Source organism: Scaptodrosophila lebanonensis, unplaced genomic scaffold, assembly GCF_003285725.1.
Source record: "Scaptodrosophila lebanonensis strain 11010-0011.00,11010-0021.00 unplaced genomic scaffold, SlebRS2 tig00000001-arrow-pilon, whole genome shotgun sequence".
In the NCBI taxonomy this organism is placed as follows: domain Eukaryota; kingdom Metazoa; phylum Arthropoda; class Insecta; order Diptera; family Drosophilidae; genus Scaptodrosophila; species Scaptodrosophila lebanonensis.
In genome coordinates this window covers 16,090,849-16,115,278 of record NW_022060529.1, presented here as the reverse complement: position 1 = coordinate 16,115,278, position 24,430 = coordinate 16,090,849, and the positions used below count along the sequence as shown (strand labels likewise).

The following is a 24,430-nucleotide window of genomic DNA, read 5'->3' as shown; positions in this document are numbered from 1 at the left end:
TTTATGTTCTTCGCTACACTTGTCTCATTTATTGTAATTAAACAAAATTGGGTTAATCTAAATAAATGTTATTATAAAAATGTTTAGACAATGGCAAAAGTTTTTAAATTGTAAAAAAAAAACTGTTGTTGTGTAGAAAATCTTTCTTACTGCGAGGTCAATAATTTTTCAAACAATGTTGGTTGGATATACAAGTATATTGGATAAATCTGCAGCATACTGTATAGATATAATATTATGTATAAGAACTTATATTGTGTGTTCCATATGTTGCACACTATATATTGCATGTATGTATCTGTAACAATTGTAAATAGTGTGCTGTGCTGTCAAACAATGTGACGCCGCTTATTGTTATCATTTTGCGTGGTTCTTCAATGTGTGATTGTGGCTGTTTCTGTAGTGACGGCTGTGACAAATGTGCTGATAAGCACACAAACAAACACGCGCACACACACAATGTTGTCTGGATTCACGTCTAACGACATGTCTGTCTATGAGACCGCAAAACAAGACAAACAAGGGAAGAGAAATATATAAGCTTCCACAAACACACACAACCACTCAGCTGCAGGATAATAACAATGGCAGAGTTGCGCTTTGTCAATGCCAGGGTAATGGCAATGCAGGGAACGAAACGGACGAGTGCCAGCAAAACGAGCTTTATTATTCAATAAAAAGATGCTTACGTTTGTGTTTAGTGTCATTAACAAGTCAGCAACAAACGAGCGGCAACAGCAGCAACCACCAACAAGAACCGCCTCGTGGGTTCAAGTGTAGGTTCGGTTGGCTTCTCATCATAACTGAGTCGTTCACATTACGCCAAGCACATATTTATGCCATAAAGCGCTCAGTCTGCCTGTGCTTTTAATGTTGCCTTGACATTAACTAGCTGCAGCCTAAAAGCATGCTACAAATTTCGCTTCAAAAACAGCAACACAAACACACAAACATACACAAAGCAAAGCGGCCAAAGTCAAAGCCTGCAAAAGAAGTCAAATATGGACTCACTCCCTCCGTCTGTGTTTCTCAATTTTGCACTCTTACTTTCTGTCTGCCTTCAGCTCTCCGTTATGCTGTTTTCTTGCGCCGTCCCTGCTGCTTATTCATGTTCGCTGCCCGCCTTTTGGCTGCTTTTTTTTCCAGTTTGTGCTCGCAATTAACAAAATGATACTTGAGCCAAGTCTCCGACTTTGTGTGCAACTGTGTGTATGTCTGTGCGCCATGTGTGTGTCGCACTTTTTAATTAAAATGTATGCACGTCAGCACGACAACATCCTTTCTTACTCTGTTGAACTTTTTCACAGCCGAAGGCAGCCTTAAATTTGATTTTTCACTTTGTGGTTTAATTAAATTTACAGTTCGAATTAACTGTCGCTTATTGACTCGTTGCGCCGTCTGAAATTGCAGTCAAATTGTATGCGACAGTTAAGTAACAGAAATTGCCAGAAATTGCTTGAGCCCCATGGCGTATGAGTAATATGCTCCGCATTAGTTGCCACCAACTGCATGAGACAGGCAGCGCCGTTTCAGGCACATTGTTGCCAATTTGGCACCCGTCAAACGTGTGCACATAATGAAGCGCAAAGTGTGTGGGTGTGTACGCTTTTATGTCCGTGTGTATGTGTGTGTGTGTGTGTGTGTGAGTGAGGCATTAGTGGCTGTCATGGCTGTTAGCGCATGATTACCAAGCTCCAGACTTTATGCGCTGCGCGCTGCTCGCTGCTCGCTGCAATAATAACCGCGAGGGTGGCTACAATTTTAATTGACGTTGGAGCTTTGCATAGTTTGTATGTGTGTGCACCAAGATATAATATGCTTTTATTTGCACAATTTGCACATTCATATCACGCATACGCCATGTTGCACGCGCGGCGAAACAAAAACTTAATTAAATTACAATTTGAGTTTGTGTGTGTGTGTGTGTGAGCGCACGAAACAGAAAACAATGAATACATGTAATAATTTTTTTCTAAATGCCAGATAATGACAACAATTACAAAGTACGGCACAAAAAACGATAGGGCATAAATATAAATGCACATTTCGCTTAATTAGCGAGGTGAACAAAATCATAGCATACATTTCGACGCATTTACATGAAGGCCAACAAATAAATATAAGTACAACAAAGGCACAATGTTATTTAATAATAATTGCATGCCTAATTTAATCAAAGCCTGACAGATATATGACGTACACGTCTATTTATGTATATCTATAAACAGTAAACACTAGATATATCAATATACATATATACACTTTATTGTTGAGCATAACACTGCTAGTGAGAATGTTTAATTCTCCTTACATCTCTGAATACGAATTTAGTATGCATGTTATTCAGTAATTGTTTTTTATTGTTGCATGTACTATAATATTGTAATTAGGTTTTAATATGCAATCAGGTAATCGCATAGAAACAATTCTTGAAGTTCAAAGCATGTACCTGAAAATAATTTACAATATTTGTTGTTGTTTGTTGAGTTAGCCCCTAGTAATAAACTAGTAGCTGGGTATTTTTACAATCGGTACTTGAACCAAGTGCAATTCGGAGCAACTGAAAGGGAATGTGAGATCATGTTCTGGCCGCGTATTGATTGAAATGCAAGGATTTATATACAGAATTGAGAATGTGCGTTGGTCTAATTATTTCTAATAAAAGTGCCTAAAAATATATCGTCGCTGGGGTGTTGTATGCAGTTAGCTGAGTCGGTGCAGGAATGGCTGCCTGCGCTGGTTTCATATGCACATGCGTGGCCCTTGCGTAGCTCATCATACGGTCAAGTGTGTGCGACATTGACAGTACAATGAAAGTCAGCGATGTGGGGTATAGATGAACACCAACAGTTAACCCATATAGTATCTTTCGAATTATATTAATTCAAGAAATGCATAGGGATTGCTTCACTGAAAATGATTGCTCACTGCCCTTCGAGTAACGTTCGTTAAAAGCGGGTTTCTTTAATATGTATGAACGTCTGAGTTGTCCGAGTTGCGCAAATTACCCGAAAAACCACTCAGCTGTCCAAATGCAGATTAACGCAGCTAAAACTTATGTCACACATCAAAACTCTGCCCGACTGCGGTTTTAGATGTTATAGATAATGGCCAAAGAGGTTGTAATACCGTGTACCCGTATGCTTTGCATATATGTATATATTCTTAATCAGCATGACAACACGAATCGATCTAGACATGTCCGTCCGTCTGAATGAACGCCTGGATTTCGAAAAGGGCTGAGCGCACCTAGTCCAGAAAATAATCTTTGAGACATTCTTTCTGCTAAAATATGGGGAACATTAAGCACCGACCTCCAAATACGACATTTTCTCAATAAAACTTCCACAAATCCTTATAAAATATAAAAATAAATCGTACAATGTTGGTTAAACAAATAATGAATAATAAGAAGAAATAAAGTAAATATGTAAGTAAAAAAAGAAATCATCAAAAATCTTTGCAAAAACATTACCAAAATGTTTTTTTTAATATATGTACTTGTATGTACATTACTTAAAACGAGCGCTTCCTGTACAAACACGCTTAAAATCTATAGCACAACACAATATGCAGTGTTATGTCATGCCCTCAATTTATGTCACGTTTTTTACACTCTTCTCTCTGTTCCATTTTGCAGGCACACCCTATTGGATGGCGCCCGAGGTGGCGGCTGTCGAACGCAAGGGCGGCTACAATCAATTATGTGATATATGGGCCTGTGGCATAACCGCAATTGGTAAGAATGTCACACACTCAGTCGCAGACACAATATTTTCATAACTCCCTTTCGTCTACGTACAGAACTTGCTGAGCTACAGCCGCCCATGTTCGATCTGCATCCAATGCGCGCCCTCTTTCTAATGTCAAAGAGCGGCTTTAAGCCGCCCACACTGAGCAACAAAGACTTGTGGACGCCCACCTTTCACAATTTCATCAAGACAGCGCTCACCAAGAATCCAAAGAAGCGACCAACGGCCGAACGACTGCTCCAGCATCCGTTTCTCCAAGGCGAAATGTCGCTACGTGTGGCCAAGGAGCTACTGCAAAAATATCAGAGTCCCAATCAGCACTTCTATTACCTTGATGGTGATGAGGAGGTAAGTGAACGGTCTGGGTAGCCACCATTTGGCCTTGCCAAGTGCCAAGTGGCGGGGCCAACTAGAAATTGAGGCTAAAGCTGCAGCCGCAGCCTTCACTGCAAAGCCACTTGGCACCTTTCATGTAATTTATTTACGCTTTTAGCGTTGGCTCGCTGCTCTGGCCGGGCTCCGTGACTTGGCTTGCGGGCTCTGGACGGACTGACTAGCAAAGCTATTTACTTGGTTTGTTTAGTTTGGTGCGGTTTCTCCCTCCATCCTCGTCCTCCTCCTTTGTAGCTATTGTTATTGTTTGTGGGTCTGGATGCTCGCAAGATTTAGTGCGCCATTAGACACCTTCGAGCTTTTTATTTTATGTTCCTTTTGCCGCTTCTGCGTTCATTATGCTACAGTTGAACCTGCAATTGCCTTGGCACCTGTCACTGGGGACCACAAATGAAAATGCCAAAGGCATTGCGCGGCTATCGTAAAAGTTGGAGCTGAAGTTTTGATTTGAAATAGTTGAGTGACAGCTTCTTCTGCAGGAATTTGGCAAAGCTATAATAAAAGATGCATGGCTGCTGCAATTTTGTGGATCAATTTGTAGAGAATCCAACTCCAACCATTGCAAATAAGTTCAAAGCACGAACAAAATTCGAATTAAAATGCTTTGCTTTAGTTAAATTCAAATGCCACTTTAGATTTAGAGAGAGAAAAATCCATAAATTTATATTCATACAAAAATACGAGCCAGTCGCAAATCCTTTAAAATTTGTACTCTTAATATATTGGTAGAAGCACAATTTCTTTTTTAAAGAGTCTATTTAGTATTTATGCATTCGAATAGTTTCAAAAGCGAACTCAGAGCAGAATCCTAAGTAGTTGCTAAGCAGCTCCATCCAGTCGTTCTCCAGATGGAATGCCGCCAATTAATTTAGTATATTTATGCGGCTTGTCCACTTATACGGCTGTCTAGACGACAAAAGTTCGAACGGCCTCTGGGCACATACACAAAAAATTGCACTCTTAATTTATTTTGCAGAAAAAGCAAATTTAATGAATTGCCTACCCGCAGGCGCATGGCGGCAAATATTTAAAGAAGAAATTTTCACACGCACGCTTGCCGTTGAAAATTCCTGCAAAAATGCTGTCAACTCATAAATCTTCAATTTGTTTAGCTCTGGCACAAAGTTTTTACTGTCACGCTCCAAGGCGGACCTTGGCATCGGTCCTTGGCGTCGGTCCTTGGTCGAAACAACGCTCGACGTCAAGTTGCGTTACACATTTAAATTTTACTTAGTGGAAAACTTTGAACCACGCATAGGAGATACGAGTAGCTAAAAGCAACGCATGGCGTTGGCAAAAAGCGAATATGATTTTGATTTATGGGATTTTATCAGCTGCGACAAAATTGCAATAAAAAAGTTTTGTGCTAAGCTCTAAGCCTGGCTCCATGCACTGACATTGACGGAATGGCTGGCTGATGTTCTTTTTGGTAGGATTATAGCCTGGCTTGTGATGGCTGTCAATTTATATTGGCTTCGGTCCTAAATGCTGATGCCTCTGCTAACAACTAGAAAGCTGTATGGTATTCGAAAACCTAAGTACTTCCAGATTTTTGCGACTTTTTTTTTAAAGGAAAATAAAGTGAACTGGGGATGGAGGGTAAACCGTTGCTAGTCAGTTTTTCCTTTCCCCCATTATAACGCAGCTCAAAAATTTGGTGTTTTTTTTTTTTCATTTCTCGAAGTTACGGTATTCATGGCGATTAATTAATCTATTTAATTGCTTAGAATTCTTACATATATACAATTTATTGAACTAGTTTTCTACTACCAATATGGCAGCTTAAGCTAGTTGAAAGTTAGGGAATACAAAAGTTGTCTATAGTAAGCATCTATAGGACGCACTTACATCTATGTATATACAATATTTACAATGATTTCCATGAAAAATGAAAATTAATTGCTTAGAAAGTTATATGTTTGTCTTTGTTTATAGCAGACAAACATGTTTAATATAAATAGTTGGTTTACTTGATATTCAGGTTGACAAACAAATGCATTATCTTATCGTTCAATTAAGTATATCCTGCATTTCAAATGCACACACCCACAATTCATTTGTTCAACCTCTTCTCCAAGCAAGCACGGCTCAGTATACACTAATTATTTTATGCCTTAAAGAAATGTGTAGAATTGAAGAAAGCAGGTGAACATTTTTGCCATCATCTTGGTATTTTCAATAACAAGTTTTATATGATGTCGAGGACACAAAAATTAACATGAACCTCATGCGACCTTTGCTCAATTGTTCTGGTATTACTTTCTACTTGCTTAAAGTCTAAAAAATATCCTTTTCCGAAATACCATGTTACTTGTTGCGTATATTATACAAATGTTTTATTTTACTTCCATAAAAAAATAATATTTCCGTCCTGATTCTATTGTTTCTATACCTTTTAATACCCAAATCCAAATGGCCCCTCAGCTTGATTTAACTAACTAAATAATCATTCTGAATACATACTATTTGCATATGTATAAACAGTTAATTATCGAAAATTAAATTTTTAGATGATTTTGTCAAATAAATATTCTGTTCTTGAACATCTACGTATAACAAACTGCTATGAACAGTTGCCTTTAAATGTATATTGCAGCACCGCTGATTTCATTTCAAGAAGAAGAACTTAGTTGTTGTGTCTCTGTTCATAACTCAAACTAAACAGTTATGTCAAGGCAACGAAAAGTGCTGCCAATTACATTCACATAATGCTCAACAGCCCATAGAAGGCTGAGGGTGGATTATTAACAAAGTCAAAGTCAATTTGACTAATAATTGCTCTCACTCTGTTTCTTCTCTTACAGTCGGTGGCCGGTGTTCCACAGCGTATTCCCAGCAAGATGACATCGCGCGCAAATGGCGTGCTGCCGCAGAATCATACGCTTAAGACAGGCAAGTACCAGCTGCTCCTTCCTTCCATAACCTGCCACTTTGTGCCTTCGACTTCCTTGCTCCTTGCCCAATAAAGCACCGCACCACATGCTGGGAAATCATTTGATGTGTCACATGTGTGTGTGTGTTGTCGCGCGGAAATTGGGTTTACTGCTAACACAGGCACAATAGCAACATATTGAGAATGCTGCTAATTGCATTTGCTTTTCGTTTTTTCCCCCTCTCTCCCTCCTTTCACCAACAACCAACCAACCAACTCGTCTCAGGAATGACAACGAATTCGACGTGGTACGAGCGTTCATCTAGTCCCGAGACCTTACCAAGTGACATGTAAGTACCGTGTATTACTCTTTTGTACATTGAAATTGAATTTTAGTCGCTATGTAACTCTGTGTGCGGAGCGACGCTTTTGAAAAAGGTTGTTACTGATGAGGAATAAGAAGCAGAGCTGATGCCTGAAACTATGCTACACTTTTTATGGCTGCTTTATGAAAGACTTGCGTTTGCTATTTGTTGCCAGTTGTTAGTTAATTGCTACAATTTAGTTTGTTAATGGCATTTTGTTACTTAACTCTCTTTCTCACACACACACACATAAACAAACTCTTACATACAATCAAACACAAACACATACACATACATGTATACTTACAACTTGCAACATGTTTAATTCGCCAGCTTTAGTTTCATTTTTGCGTGAGCTGCGCTGCTTTGCTTACTGTGTTTCTTCCTTTCCAGGGTTTTGGTTACATTTTGTATCTGCCTATACTTTTATTACACTTTCTATCTTATTATCTCTGTCTTTCTCTCTCTCTCTCTTTATTTACTTTTAGTCCTACTGTAGCACGCCCAAAACTTAGCGGCACATTGATAATGAACATGTCTTTAAGGTTAGAGCTTCAGAGCTTTTCGTGCTGCAGCCACAGCCTCAGCCTGAGCATCATTTGCTGCAATTTTCTTTTGCTTAATTCAAACAAAATTTGAACTTGCCGCCTTTCCTTGCGACTGTTGCTCGTGCAAGTTCCACATTAATGTCATTTTGGCTGGTCGTGGCCGCGCGGCATGTTGTGCTTTTTGTACAGCTGCAAACTTTTTAGCCACTGCGCTTCCCTGACTGCCTAAAAGTGCGACTATGATGGTGGTCTTTGCTTATATTTTGACACAGTTACATTGCCGCACGTGCCGCTTGTAATTTGCTCGGCTACCAACTATGGTTTCGGCTTTATATTTTATGTAGTTTGTGTTCTTGTTCTTCCCCTTCTACTGCTTTTTTTTTTTGTATTTTCCAAGCACGTTCATCTGTGTGCGAGCTGTGCGCGCTTGTCTGCGTTTACTTTCATATTTTGTTTGTGCAATTTTATTGCAGTTCCTAGTTCATTTTACGTGCCAGGCTTTGCATTTTTCATATGTAATTACTGAAAGTGACGTGCATTTGATAAATGGCCATGTGTCGGTAAATATATAGTATACGAACATATTTTGAGAGTTAGACTCGAATAATGAGGATAATTCGCTTTTGGAGGCGATTTTTAAAATCGACTTTTGCTTAAATGGAAAGAAGACAGCATTACCTTACATTCAATAAATTGAAAATTTATATTCACATCATTCACAAATGCAAAATAAATAAATTGAAGTGACTTCCAAGCTCAATAAGCTTAGTTTTCTTATTTGAAGACCTTTTTCGATCTGAAACCAAATATAAAATAGATTGGAAAACTTTTTGATTGACTAGTGGCAACATTTTTGAACAATTTACTAGTGTACCACGCCGTTCGGTTGCAGCTTCTTTGGCCGTTAATTGAAATTTATCGTTGGTTCTGCATTGCATTCCATTACGCTCAAAAGTATGCTACACATTTAATAAGAGCTGTGTTAATAAGCAAAGACAAGGCAAGTCAAGAAGGACGCAACTTTTGCGAAGCAATAAAAATGAGCAAGCACACACAAACACATACATATACACACACTTATACACACATACATACATACGTATACAATGCGTACTATGTAGTTAGACTTTTACAGGACTTGAAACTAGCAACAAATGTGAATTATTAAAACAAAAGTGAAGCAGCAGCGGCAGCAACGAAATATTGCACGAAAGCAGAAGCAGAGGCAGTAGTAGCGAAAACTTTTCCAAGAAATCAATTAGTGCGCATAACAAAAGAGACGAGTGCGCACGAGCTTGGCTCAAGTGGCCCTGGCAGTTGGCAGTTCCCAACACATACACATACATACATATCTATGTCATGTTGCGCTTTCTATCAGTTTGTGCAACATAAAAGCAACTCTTCCGCACTCCAATTGATAGATAGACGCGAAGACAGGCAGACAGCCAGATGCTCTCAAAGAGCGTCATGTATTTGAAGTCAGTTCAAGTGTTTACACTTTCGTGTCTGGTCTAAGTTCGCTCACAAAGCAACCTTTAATAAGCAGCAGCACAGCCGCCATTTCAAGTTATGTGTGCGCCTGCAATGGGCAAACACTCGAACGGCGCCTCCGCCAACACCACCCATACTTGGAAGGGCAGACAACCATGGACATAATGCCAATGCAGACAAGCAGCTTTAGCTTGTCTATGCATATGAGTGGGCGCCACATTCAGTCGTGAGTGTGTATTTGTCTGTGAGCCGCCATTTTGTTTGGTTTTTTCTTTTTATTGATGCCATAAAAACGACAGCGGCAATTTTTATGTACTGTATACACACACCCATAATATGAGTCCTAGACATTGCCATTGCTGATTGTTGAGCAGTAGCCAAGTAGCCCCGCCCACAACGCCTAGACACGCCGAAAAACGGCGCCCGAAAAGTTTCCAATTGGTACTCACACACAGACCTTTTGCCTTACGCCTTTTTGACACGCTTTTTGTTTTTCTTATGTCTGCCTCGCGGCTGCTGTTGTTGCCACTGCCACGGCCGCTGCCACTGCCCCTACCGCTACCGCCAACATCATCGTCATGCTTAATTTCATTTAAAACGTCATAAAAATAAACAAGACCGTCAGTTTTTTGGCCGAAAAGGCAACAAACATTATTAATTGCCTTAAAGAATAAAAAGAGATGCCTAATTCTCCTATATTTTCAACAGCCGCTCTTGAACCTTTTTCCATTTTCTTTACAAAAACGAAAAACAACAACAAAATGTGCTCAAGCAAAAATAAAAGAAATGAAAAATGGCAAATTATGCGCTGAAAATTAGTTTATGCGTTTAATTAGGCGTGCCTGGGAATGCGTTTAATGTTCCGCTCCGTTCTCTAAGCTTCCACTTTCCCCACCATTTCCTTCTGAGACAAAAAAATGGCTGCATGCATAAAATATTCGATTTCGGACTTGCTCCCTCTTCTGGCGCTACAAATATTCTCTATTATTAAATCTAGAATTGAGTTTGTTTAATTCCTGCACTTTTTAACCGTAATTTATATAGTTTTTACAGCTTACACACACACACATACACAACTGTTGAAAGTTTGAATATTTTATTCAATATATACTTATGTATTTATAAGAAGTAAACTATGATGATGGGGCATTAATTTTCATTTATCAGGAATACTATTCTACTAAAATGCATTTTTGTTGGATAAACTTATATTGAATTTTGTATTTTACTTTTTCTAAACTAAATCTTAACAATGACGATTGAATTTTTGTTGATTTTCTGTTTCTCTTTTTTTCGTATTTTTTTCTTGTGTTTAATTTTTGTAGGAGCCTCTTACAGTATATTGATGAGGAGCTAAAGCTAAGGTAACTACACCAAAAGAAAATCATTTTTGTGTGTTTTATGCTCAACAATAGTTTGTTGTTATTCACACGAGAACAATGCAAACAAAAAAAAAAAAAAAAAACTCTACGTAAGACTTAGCTCGAAAAAACCGCAACGTAACCATAGAGCTCCCACCAACCCACAACTCAAAACCTTAACTTACTTTTGCAACCACACACGCACACACCCACACATATACACAGGAGCGGCCATTCACCAACAATCTACATACACACGCACACATACTTGTAAACCACACACTCACGAACATCCACCAACACCCACTCTCTACCTAGTTGACTTTGATTTAACGTTAAGTTTATTTCATGAGCCTCAGCAGGCAATTTTCACTTAAATAATATCAAGTAAGTGGAAATGCTAGCTTCGGCTAACCGAAGCTTAAATACTCTTGCCAGCATATCTCTGAGTCTCTATTTATTTATGTGTAATACAGATTTGCTTTATTATTGATTAGTCAATGAATGACATTTAGTTAATCAGACTGTTTTAGAAACAAAGCAAGGATATCGAAATTATTTCAATTTCAATGTTGGAACTATGTACATGGATCGGGTAATCGAATTTTGAAACTAATCCCAAAAACTTGGCACCGAAAAACGTTCGAATCAATCATTTGTCGCTGCATTTCAAACTAAGCAAGATAATTGTCGAATACTTGCTTTGTCTTCAACAGGATATATGCTATTTGTTAACAAGAAATGCATGTGTTATTATGGATATATCTCTATCGGAATTTATAACTAACTACAAGGTGTATCCCAAAGCGAAATTGACTTTATAAAAAATAGTTAAAGCTTAAATAATTTTTTGGAAAAATAATAGTCGTGCGAGGTTTTCTTTTAAAATAAAATCAAACAGAAGTGCCGATCTATCACAAGTGCCGACAACTAACTATAACTTCCTTGTTAACGATATTTAAAACACCAACCCAAATAACAAAGTTTGGCCAAATTCCAATAATAATCCCCTTCAAATCGTAGTCACAATTCAGCATTGTGTTCATTTTTTAATTTTCCTACCATTTTTTTCTGGTTTTGTGTTTTGGGTCATCTTTGTGCTTCGATTTCGCACTTTAACGCTTGTTTTCAGGATCTTATTGATAACAGCACGATTGATCACAAAATGTACTAGAAGTTTTGTAAATTGTTTACCTCCTTAATGATGTTTGTCGAATTCTGAATTTTAAACAGTTTTTGGTCCTTGTTGTACCGGTAACATATTGCTTTATATGCTCGGTTTCTATTCACCCGATTGTTAGCTTTTGAAACAGAATGTGGTTCTGCGCATATTCAGATGCACCTTGTAGATGTCTCGATTAATAATAAAACACAAATAATAATAATGAAACATACTTCTATAATCAAATTTGATCGAAAACATCAAAAAATATGGCTGCAAAAAATTTGCTTGAAACTGTTAAACTGGTTTCGCTCATCATATCTACATATAAACCCGCATATAACTTTGTTGATTAAAAGCAATATGCTATCGAAATGTCATTCAAATAATTTTTTTTTTTTTTTTGAACTCCTTAACATAATACTCTTAACCATACTTAAACTTGGAAGCTTCATAATTGCAAGGGTACTCAAACGAAACCACGCCGAAAATGTTTACAAACTTATTCCACACATTTACATGATTTTCATTGGGAACTTAATTATCTATGCTATAAGAGCCTTGGCAGGCGCATCATCATACTATATGGTCTTGTCAGTTTATTATAAACTACATACAATAGGAGCCTTTTCACACCTCCCACCCTCCACTTCTCTTGTAAATAAAAAGCAGACCAAAGCTTATTGTTTTGTTTCACATTTTTCTTTGTTGTTTTTTCTTTGTTTTTCCTTTTGAAGCCATATTAAGTTGCTATTTTTCTTTATAATTTAGTTGTTTTCCCAAATTATATTCCTTTTGTTTGCTTTTCGTTCATAACTTCGTTACGTTGCCATATTTTCCTTCATTTTTTTACTGTTCATTGTTGCCAGCATTCTTTCATAATTTTCTTATAACTTTTCATATCTTTGTTGGGTTATTGTGCGTTTTTCATGTTTGCTCATACTACTAGATAATACTCTTAAGTTTTGCCTTTGTGTGGCTTTGGAATTTGTCGAGGCTGAAATATTTAGCGAGCGTTTTCGTTGACCACATTACGTATGCGCAGAGTGTGACCGCTTGCCGCATTGTTGTAAGTTGTTGTTGATGTTGATGTTGCCCCATCAATGTCTCAATTATTTGCCATTTGCCGTGTCCTTCGACAGCACAATGTAAACACAACCCGGACAATTTTCAACTAATTTATACAGCAAATTTGTGCGTATACAGAACATGAAAATTTATGCCATGAAACGCGCACTAGATCTTGCTAGGCGACATTTTTCCATCTACCAATGGTGACCGTTTGCAGCTACCCTTTTTTCAATTTTTATTGTTTATTTATTTGATGTGTGCAAATGGCCGGCACATTGTTTTTATTGTTATTATTATTGCTGCAAATAAACCCAATAGAGGGACGCACAAAAATTCCACACGTTGCGTTTATTTGTCGCTTTTGTTGTGAGCAGCTGATAAACGGGTATGCCAGCAATCTTATTCAATTTAACAGATGGCAAAACTATATTGTATAGTATAATGAAATGCGTTATTGGAATTAACGATTGAATAAATATAGCTTACTTTTATTTTGGTCCAAATATGTATCAGCGTAGATTCAACTTATTTACATTTCGGGATTTAAATAAAGTAATTATTGTATTCAGTTCTCGTTCTATTCTGCAAGCATTTCAATCTACATTTTATCCGCACTCATCTATGAATTTTTGATTTTTCATTCGCTATCGAGTATAACAAAATTATAACGACCATTATCTGAATTAAGTAATTATCACCTGTTTGGTGAGACATGTCCCAAATATTCGTAAAGAAGCATCTGCTGTTGAAGCATAAACCTAAACTTGAAGATTGACGAAATGTAATGAAAACTGAATTCTTTAAATTCTTAAGTTTATTTTCAATGGACATCCGTAATTATAATTACCGGGAACATTTCTAATCTAATCTAATTAAATTTGTAAATTCTGTAATTCGATAATAACTTGCTGTAGTAAATCAAATTTAAATTGAAAATATTCTGTAGTGTTCCCAATCGAATTTTTTTTTCAAACATACACCAATTATACATTTTTTTTAGGGAATCAGCCGTATTATCAGCGTCCTTCATTCTTGTTGTATTAGAGTCAAATAATTCTATATATATTTTTTCAAAAAACACCTCCTCATCAAGTCAATAACAAAACGAACTGCCTCCCAAGAGTATTTTATTTTCGGCCCAGCACTTACTATATTATGCCATTTGTCCCTTAAATGGCTAGAAATCGCTGACATAATCTCATGAAGGTCTAAACAATCAGTGCTATGAACCATAAGGCCAAAGAACAACACTGATGGGTCGGGTGTACAAGTATGTGAGGGAAAGCATAAGTTCGGGCGTTTGTGGGGCAACAACAACAAAATGTTGGCAAATTGTATGCTTGGAGAATTTTCACGCAAAATAAAATGCAATTATTTTAATAACATGAAATGAAAATTCAAAAATAAGTAATTCCGAAGCGGCAGCAACGATATTGTCCCTCCCAGACACCGCCCAGACCCCGCCCACTTGAACTCCAACGTCATTACATTGAATGGCGCTAAGATTTTTCAGTCAAATTTTTGCTTTATTTTATTTGTGTATTCTGTTATATTTTTCATGTTTTTTTCTTGAGAATTGCTCGGCAATTTTGTTTTTAGAATTAATTTATTTCCCGGCAATTTCTCTTCTTCGTGTTTTGTGTGCATTCATGTATAGTATGGTACGAGTATGTGAGGCAGTTTTTGTTTTATGTTAGCATTTTCTCTTGGCCAAACGTGCCGTAACGCACTATGCCTGTATGTATGTATTATATGTGTGTATGTTTGTGTATTTGTATTTATTCATGTATGTACTTGTATGTGTGTGAGCTTCGTTCTCTCTTCATGTTTCATGTATCTTTTGAGAATTTTATTTGCATATCATGCATTATTTATAGCCACCTAATATATTATTTACTTATGCTCTATCGCTAGTTGTGCACATGTTTTGGTTTGTTTTTGAAAACGAAAACAAATCACCTTTGCCAGGCAACGTCAGGAATAGCTGTGGGCTGCAGCCATTTCGAAGGACATGCATAATGGACGCACCATAATTTAATTAACGGTTTAATCCGCTTACTCGCGCTGCGGCCCAAAACAAAGCTTTGTGGTCACCGCGAAAATTGGAAGCCAAAGGTTTATTCCGAACAGATAATTGCAAAAGTGCTTTTATACATAAATGTGCAGGTGCAGCATGGAGAAATGTTGTAAGGAAAATTGAATTAGGCCAGGATATTTGAAAGGACACACAAACTGATTTAATAATGCAAACGGCAGGCTTGTTTCTGTTTTTAACAAGTATATTTATTTTTGGTGCCCACATGAATAGCGGTTTGGAAATTAAAATTACAGGACCTTTATCGAAATCAAAATATCGAATTAATGTAGAATCATTACTCAAATAGGTACAAAGATAAAGGCAAGATGTATCAAATTTGATTTAAAGAGTATGGTTAGTCTGTAATGATAGCCAATTAATATATTAGTAGAGAAAAAATATCAATTGTGTCTTTAAAAATATGAAACTTGTATTCAGAATATCAAATATTCAAAATATCACCACCAGAGAAATCAGAGAAATAACATTACTTTAATGGTACTTTTTTCATCGAGTGGAGAACAACTTTTTATTCGGTCTAGTTTTTTGGATCTTTGATAGTCTTTACATTAAAAAAATGCAGCCTTTTTATTTGAAAATGTTTGAAGAAAATACAGCTTTTACTATGTTTGCTTTCGAATTTTATTTAATTCATTCTTCAAAATTGCAAAACATTTATATTCGGTTTGGCAAACTACGACCACATTTTGAAATTTACAAAAATATATTTTCCTCTACTAGCTGGTTCATTATAAATTCCTATTCATAGTTTTTTTTTTTTTTTTTTTGGCATTTCATTTAGCAAAGTCAATCTTTCATTTAAATTTTCATGCAATCTACGAGTATGTTCATTTTTTAGCACATTGCATTTTAAAAAACATTGGACTGAGCGTTAAAAGTTGTTTTAAATTCCATTTATGTACACCAGTGTAATGTGCTTGCATGCGTTGCATTCCAAAAATAACACAAGAGCCACAGCTAAACAAATAATAATAGTTAACTGAAACTTCTTTAGCCTTAAGCGTATCAAAACACTGCCCCACTCGACCCGACCACTCGTCCATACATCTCACACACCCACACACGCACACACACTAACCAAGCAGGCGCCACTTAACAATAACATGAGGATGCCAAATAACCTCACACCTTCAAGAGACCACGTTACACGAAAAGCCGCACACGCACGAAACCACCCACTTACCACCCACCACCCCCCTTTGGGCCACATAGACAGACAAAAGAACATAATCTGCCCAGTACCCCTGCCCCGCGACGACCTTGCCCCAAACTCCCTGTTTGCGTGCATAGGATGTGCAAATTTTGTAAAGTTAAAGCTCAAATGAAACACTCTGGCTTTCTCTTTCTTTCTCTTTCTCCTCGCCTCTATCTCTCGCCCTCTCTTGACTCACCTGTGCAACGTTCTGCAGAGCAACTTTGCCATTGAATGACACCAAAGATTTACTCGGTATCGAGTGCAGCTGCGCGCACAACGGCGGCAATGGCGGTGGCGGAGGCGGTGGCGGTGGCAGTGGCAGCAGCAGTGTTGGCACCACCGGCGGTACTGGCGGTGGCGCCAACGGTGCCACAACAAACGGCAGTGGCGTCAACAGCAGCAGCAGCAGCAGCAACAATAGCAGCCATCACCATTACCATCATCAACAGCAGCAGCAACAACCACAACATCTACAGCAACAACATCATCATCATCATCATCACACCCACAATCAGCAACAACAACAACAACAACAACAGCACCACCATCACCACCAAACCGCACTGACTTCGTCCATCAGCAGCAGCAATGCCTTGTCCTCGTCAGCATCGGTGGCGGCGGCGTCTGTGACTGCAACCACAGCTATAAGCAACTCCTCCAGTCTGATGACCACATCCGCCTCGCTAGCGTCGATGCCTGGTCTGAGTGCCTATTTGGGGCTCTCGAACTTGCGCACCACAAGCATTGGTGATGGCAACGAGGAGCAGGACGCCGATTTGAACATTGCATCGACTTCTGCTGCTGCTGCCGCTGCCACTGCCACTGTTGCGAGTTCTGGTTCCACTGCCGCCGCTGCTGGCTGTTCCGCCTCCGCTGCACACTATTTGCGCCACAGCAGCAATTATCGGTCGGCGGCGGCCGCCGCCTCGTCAGCTGCTGCCCAACAGCAGCAGCAACAACAACTACAACAGCAACATCTACAGGCGACGTCGGCCTCAGCCGGTGCGAATGCAGCGCCGTCGGCCAATGGCCATGGCCATGGTCATTTGCTTTCATCCAGCACCAACTCATCCGCCGCATCCTCTTCATCAGCATCGTTTTATAATCGCCTCCTACTACTCGATAATTCCAGCTGTAATAGCCGCGGTGGCGATGCCGTTGGCGGCAGTGGCGGCAACAGCGGTGGCGGCGGCGGCGGCGGTGGCGGTGCTAGCAGCGGTAGCAACGGCTTAGACAAGCATGACTCCTCCGTTATCACGCCTACGGCGATCTCACAGTCAGCTGGCGATGGCTTCTTGCATTCCAACTGTGCCTCGACGAGTGCTGAGGCGGCTGCAGCCTCCTCGGGTGTGGCAAACAACTATTCGCAGTACTATCGGGCATTTAGGGACAGCGAGGTACCGGCCGAGTCGCCCGGAGCGACAGACCCGAAGGCAACAAGCGGCGGCACCACCAACCACAACACCTGTGATTATCGGCGTGAGAGCAACTTGGTAAGATCAAATTAACGAGCAATATCTGAACATTTCCCAAATCTCTCCTCTTCCTATCTTCCTCCCATTTTACTTATCCATTACATTATGTTCTGTAACGTAATTCTTTTATTATTGGAATGGTAACTACTATCTAATAACCACTGCCCTCTCTTTGGTTATTAATTTCTGTGTTCATCACTATTATTTCCTCTCTACGAGTACCTCTCCCTGTTTTCCATTCTATCTGTTAGATTTCCCCACCTTTTATTCTTATATATCTCTCTATCTCTCTTTATATCTATTTCTCTCTACGAGTACCTCTCCCTGTTTTCCATTCTATCTGTTAGATTTTCCCACCTTTTATTCTTATATGTCTCTCTATCTCTCTTTATATCTATTTCTCTCTACGAGTACCTCTCCCTGTTTTCCATTCTATCTGTTAGATTTCCCCACCTTTTATTCTTATATATCTCTCTATCTCTCTTTATATATATTTCTCTCTACGAGTATCTCTCCCTGTTTTCCATTCTATCTGTTAGATTTCCCCACCTTTTATTCTTATATATCTCTCTATCTCTCTTTATATATATTTCTCTCTACGAGTATCTCTCCCTGTTTTCCATTCTATCTGTTAGATTTCCCCACCTTTTATTCTTATATGTCTCTCTATCTCTCGTTATATCAATTTCTCTCTACGAGTATCTCTCCCTGTTTTCTATTATATCTGTTAGATTCCCCCCACCTTTTATTCTTATATATCTCTCTATCTCTCTTTATATCTATTTCTCTCTACGAGTACCTCTCCCTGTTTTCCATTCTATCTGTTAGATTTTCCCACCTTTTATTCTTATATGTCTCTCTATCTCTCTTTATATCTATTTCTCTCTACGAGTATCTCTCCCTGTTTTCCATTCTATCTGTTAGATTTCCCCACCTTTTATTCTTATATATCTCTCTATCTCTCTTTATATATATTTCTCTCTACGAGTATCTCTCCCTGTTTTCCATTCTATCTGTTAGATTTTCCCACCTTTTATTCTTATATATCTCTCTATCTCTCTTTATATCATTTCCTCTCTACGAGAATCTCTCCCTGTTTTCCATTCTATCTGTTAGATTTCCCCACCTTTTGTTCTTATATGTCTCTCTATCTCTCTTTATATCATTTCCTCTCTAAGAGTATCTTTCCCTGTTTTCCATTCTATCTGTTAGATTTCCCCACCTTTTATTCTTATATGTCTCTCTATCTCTCGTAATATATATTTCTCTCTACGAGTATCTCTCCCTGTTTTCCATTCTATCTGTTAGATTTCCCCACCTTTTATTCTTATATGTCTCTCTATCTCTCGTAATATATATTTCTCTCTACGAGTATCTCTCCCTGTTTTCTATTATATCTGTTAGATTCCCCCCACCTTTTATTCTTATATATCTCTCTATCTCTCTTTATATCTATTTCTCTCTTCGATTATCTCTCCCTGTTTTCCATTCTATCTATTAAATTTTCCCACCTTTTATTCTTTCAAGTTCCTTTTCCGCTATAATTTCTTCCTTATCACCATTGCTTTCTCATACTCTTGATTCTACGTATATATCTCAGTATCTCTAACAATTCCTTTCTCTATCACTTCTTCTCTTAACAAATTTTATGTTTTCTTTGTTTAGAACGGGCTTGAGGACTCTCCACGCCGCCATAGCTCCATGGATCAACTCATTGGCATGCTGAATGACATTGGCAAGTCGCCGCGAACGCGCAGTCTCAGCGATGGCGGCACGCAGGACGAAGATGAGCGTAAGTCTTCAGCAATCGGTTAACTCAACTATCCGATAATCTGTTCCATTTTCTTTGCCATACAGTGGAGAAAGAGGCTCAGCCCGACCTGCTGAACAATACCCCGCCAGTGCCACCAAAGCGCTCACATCGGCGTCGCCATACGCCGCCGCGTCCCATTTCCAATGGACTGCCACCGACGCCAAAGGTGCACATGGGCGCCTGTTTCTCCAAGATCTTCAATGGGTGTCCGTTGCGCGTGCATTGCACAGCTTCGTGGATACACCCGGAGACGCGCGACCAGCACTTGCTGATTGGAGCCGAGGAGGGCATCTACAACCTCAACATGAACGAGTTGCACGATGCGGCTATCGATCAGATGTTCCCGCGTCGCACCACCTGGCTGTATGTGATCAAGGATGTGTTGATGAGTCTGTCGGGTAAGTGGCCATGTGTTAGCTCTACTTTGAGCTTCTGACTTATTCGCATCTCTCCCTTTGTGCAGGCAAGTCCTGTCAGCTCTATCGGCATGATCTGGTGGCGCTGCACTCCAAGCAGACCGTGCGCTTCTCACTGCACATGAACAAGATTCCCGAACGGCTGGTGCCGCGCAAGTTCGCGCTGACCACGAAGGTGCCCGATACCAAGGGCTGCACGCAATGCTGCGTGACACGAAATCCGTACAATGGTTACAAGTACCTGTGCGGTGCCACGCCCAGCGGCATATTCTTGATGCAGTGGTACGATCCACTGAACAAGTTCATGCTGCTCAAGCAGTGCGACTGGCCAGCAATGAGCATCCTGGGAGGAGGCCATGGCTGCGTCCAGAATGGACATACGCCCGTCTTTGAGATGATCATCACGCCGGAGCTGGAGTATCCGATTGTGTGCACGGGTGTGCGCAAGGCACTCAATGGTTGCCTCAAGCTGGAACTCATCAACATGAACAGTATTGGCTCTTTGAATATATATCTCAAGCTCAGCTTCTCATTACCTTTTTCGATCTCCTGTGCAGGTGCCAGCTGGTTCCATTCAGAGGATCAGGATTATGATGCAATGGCCACCATTGTGCCACGTCGCGAACTCCTCAAGGTGGTGCGCGTCCATCAGGTCGAGAAGGATGCCATACTCGTGTGCTACGGAAATGTGATGCAGGTGGTGACGTTGCAGGGGAATCCCAAGCAGCACAAGAAGATGGTGGCGCAGTTGAACTTTGACTTCAATGTGGACAGTATTGGTGAGTACCACAATCAGTCACGAAGAGCAGGTTTAAATTTATTTATTTATTATTATATTTGTCAACATAAAACTTTATATAAAGATTATTAAAAAAAAACCTTATGAACTAGGAAAGCCTGAAGGGAAATCTAATCAAATTACAATAGTATCTAATAAACGCCTGGAAAAAAAAATTGATGTTACTTTCCATAAAACATTTTCCTTTACGTATATTATTAATTGGATATTAGTGCTGAAATTTGTGTATCAGATTTTTTAAGAAAATTACAAAAATCTGATACATAAGAAAAACAAAACAACAAATTCGTCCTTGCTCGGACTATGGATCATCTCATTGTCAGATTTTGTTATTCTATCTCTTGTACTTTCTGATAGCCTTGCCTATATCGACTTGTCTTGTCATCCTGAACAAGAATATACATATACTTGTACTACCAGAATAACTTTAAGAATCTACTATACATTTAGAGATAATTTGAGATATTTCGAGGGAGACTTAGATGTCTTTTTTTTTAAATTTAAGAATTTTATTCGAGCGTTCCACACATTTTATTTTATTTCTATTACTTTTTTTTAAAGTCCTTTCACTTATACAAGTATATTGAACTTTTTATCAAAATGATTTGTTGACACATTTGTTTTCGATTTGGGATTTGACGTCTCGATTTTCACTAGTATTTCCCGATAACTTTCAAATGCAAAACGAGAATTTTCCGAAATAGACAAAATGGATCCGCATCACAGAGTCTACAATGGAATTGAAATCGGGGCTGAAAATGCGTATTCCCGTTTACAGAAAGTGTTTTGAACAAACAGAAAAATAGACATTAATATGTAGCATACTCAATCCTCAAACTCTAACCGATTTCTCTTTATATATGTATAGTTTGTTTACCGGACAGTGTATTAGCATTCCATAAGCACGGCATGCAGGGCAAGTCGCTGCGCAACGGCGAAGTAACGCAGGAGATTAAAGACATGAGTCGCACGTATCGTCTGCTGGGCAGTGATAAGTAAGTGTATATGGAAATTTGTTAAATTCTTGAATAACCTATAGAATGGGAAAATCAATCCCTTTCTCCTGCAGGGTTGTCGCCTTGGAGAGCCAACTGCTTCGCACTGGCTCGCTGGGCAGCGAAGAAGGACACGATTTGTACATTTTAGCCGGCCACGAGGCCAGTTACTAGGCGCTATGTTTAAGTAATGAAATTGTTATATTTTAAATATAATTCGGTACACAATAAATTTTAAATTTGCAAGCGATGTCGTCATCGGGCATCATCCTACGACTCAAACACACATACACAAACGCAACTATTAACTGTAATTTAATTACTTGTAGGTCTAAGCGTATTTCGCAATTAGCAGTCAGTAAACGGATAAACTTTGAAGGCAACATAGCGCAATTTATTGTAGAAGGCAACAAGCGAACTAGAGAAGCGTTGAAAATATGTGTAACTGTAATTTCGCTTTTTGCTGTATTTAATGAAAATTCGCCACCTAAAAAAATAGCACTTTAATAAGTACGTTAATTGCAATTCCGTTTCGTTATAATTAGTTTTGTATGAGAAGAAATGCTTTAATTTATTTCTAAACTTAAAAGTCTACAATTATTTAAATACGAATTTTTACTAAGAACGCCGCAAAGCCAACAAATAAGTTTCAAAAACAACAATTAGCTACAATAAATTATAAGCAAAACACTTAACAAATAAAATAAAATGCATGAAATTACGTATAAGAAATTAGTAATTATACTATATTTGATAGTTTTTAGCAATTGTATAAATCGAAAAGGCAACCGTTTGATGGCATATGAATGTGTTTGGAAAATGTTTTCATAGCTTTTGAAAAAAAGGATGCAGGCTATTGGCTCAAAATCTACTCGTATAGAAAAAAAAAACTGAATTGAAAAACTGATGAAAGTGCGTTAAATTACAACCGAAATGGTTTGTTGGGAAACAAAAAAGTAGAGTAAGACTTTTCTAAAAACTAATAAGTGAGAGATTAAGCGGAAACGATAATGCAAATTGTAAATGGCTGCAATATGGTCTGTGCATTGAAACTGATTGTCATAGGTAAGGTAAGAAGATAAAAAACAAAATAATTTTCCGAACGGCACATTTTCGCGTCTTGAGTTGTAAAAATATATTTTAAATTAGGTTTTAAGTTAATTAGCTCGTATACAAAGAAAAAGCGTGAAACCGAAAATTAAATTATTAAAAAAAAAACTTGTTGAACTTTAGTTTAGTGCAAATAAAAAGATTTCAAATGAAATGTACAAAGTGACTTTTAAATTACATTTAAATTTGCGCGCCAAGAATCAATGCTGGGTAGCACTACATAGTGCTGCCCAGCGAACCGAGAACAGAGCTGCCAACTTGTCAGACTGTCATTTGTTATTGTGCGAGGTGCAAGTGCACGTGTGGGCTCTGAATTTGTTTTTAATCAATATTTTAAAATAAAATCGACAATATGAGCGCGTTTGCTGTTCCGCCTTGGGAGAAAGGCGCTGAGGTCATCGAGTTCAAGCCCGTGCATGAAGCCAACAGTAATGGTACGGCCAAAAAACCCAAGAAGAAAAAACCAAAGAAACAAAAGCAGAAGAAAACAAATCCATCGGAAAAACCGTCAAACACCGGCTACAGAGTGGGCAAGGGGCCTTTGGCCCCGCCAACCACCGACTCCTCGGACGATGATGTGGACGAAGATATGCGCGCGATGCACAAAGTGAAAAGTGGGCGGATAGAGAAGCAGCGACCACCACCAGCGGCAAAGACCAACAAGAAGCTGACACTAAAGCCAGAGCTGGCCCAGGCTGCGCTCGAGGCCATGGACACGGGGCCTGCACCAGTGACGACCTTAAGCAGTAAACTGCAATCAGAGCTGCTGGGAGGACGGTTTCGATACATTAATGAGCAGCTCTATACAATGGATAGCGGCAAGGCGGAGGCACTGTTTCGCAACGAGAGCGGCGCTTTTGAAGCCTACCATGCCGGCTATCGGCAGCAGGTGGAGAAATGGCCTGCGAATCCGCTTCAGCGCATCATCAAGACTCTCAAGCGATTGCCCAAAACAGCCATTATCGGCGACTTTGGTTGCGGAGATGGAAAACTTGCGAAGTCGCTGCCCAATAAAGTGTACTCCATGGACCTGGTCTCCACTCGAGCTGACATCATTGCCTGCAACATAACCGCCACTCCCCTGCAAGCGCAATCTCTGGATGTGGCCGTCTATTGCCTGTCGCTGATGGGCACCAATCTAAACGACTATCTCTTGGAAGCGAATCGCGTACTCAAGCTGCATGGAAATGTCTACATAGCTGAAATTCAATCCCGCTTCGAGGACGTGCGCGAATTTGTGCGCTCCATGAGTGCCTGCGGCTTTGACCTAATCAAAAAGGATGTAGCTGTTAACTTCTTTTACTTCTTCCACTTCAAGAAGATGCGCCATGTGGGCAAGGTGGCCAAGTTAAAGCCGTTCTCGTTGAAGCCTTGTCTATACCGTAAGCGGTAGAGGAGATATATTTGTACATTAAATAAATGTAGAGGATTCAAACAAAAACAAGCCAAAACTTTCTGATTTGCAATAACTCTAAAATCTGGACTGACTGGTTGATAATCACCTCCTGTCCATC

The 24,430-nt window shown here is 39.1% G+C and overlaps 2 protein-coding genes across 2 annotated transcripts in view; both read left to right on the top strand.

Moving 5' to 3' along the window:
• Positions 1–23,070, top strand: part of LOC115629288 (mitogen-activated protein kinase kinase kinase kinase 5) — a 98,650-nt gene extending 75,580 nt beyond the window's left edge. The window contains exons 4-14 of the mRNA XM_030525732.1: positions 3,641–3,739; positions 3,805–4,100; positions 6,950–7,037; positions 7,304–7,367; positions 17,441–17,801; positions 19,449–19,575; positions 19,641–19,994; positions 20,060–20,503; positions 20,570–20,791; positions 21,680–21,806; positions 21,881–23,070. Coding sequence (XP_030381592.1) covers positions 3,641–3,739; positions 3,805–4,100; positions 6,950–7,037; positions 7,304–7,367; positions 17,441–17,801; positions 19,449–19,575; positions 19,641–19,994; positions 20,060–20,503; positions 20,570–20,791; positions 21,680–21,806; positions 21,881–21,980 — 2,282 coding nt within the window. The 3' untranslated portion in view covers positions 21,981–23,070. The remainder of the gene's footprint in view (positions 1–3,640; positions 3,740–3,804; positions 4,101–6,949; positions 7,038–7,303; positions 7,368–17,440; positions 17,802–19,448; positions 19,576–19,640; positions 19,995–20,059; positions 20,504–20,569; positions 20,792–21,679; positions 21,807–21,880) is intronic.
• Positions 23,071–23,235: 165 nt separating this feature from the next.
• Positions 23,236–24,354, top strand: LOC115633872 (ribosomal RNA-processing protein 8). Its single transcript, XM_030531372.1, has one exon. The coding sequence runs from the start codon at positions 23,269–23,271 to the stop codon at positions 24,307–24,309; it is 1,041 nt and encodes a 346-aa protein (XP_030387232.1). The 5' UTR covers positions 23,236–23,268; the 3' UTR covers positions 24,310–24,354.
• Positions 24,355–24,430: the final 76 nt, after the last annotated feature.

Bases quoted from the DNA above. Each gene is read 5' to 3' on its own strand.
- LOC115633872 (XM_030531372.1), top strand. From the start codon at position 23,269: ATGAGCGCGTTTGCTGTTCCGCCTTGGGAGAAAGGCGCTGAGGTCATC.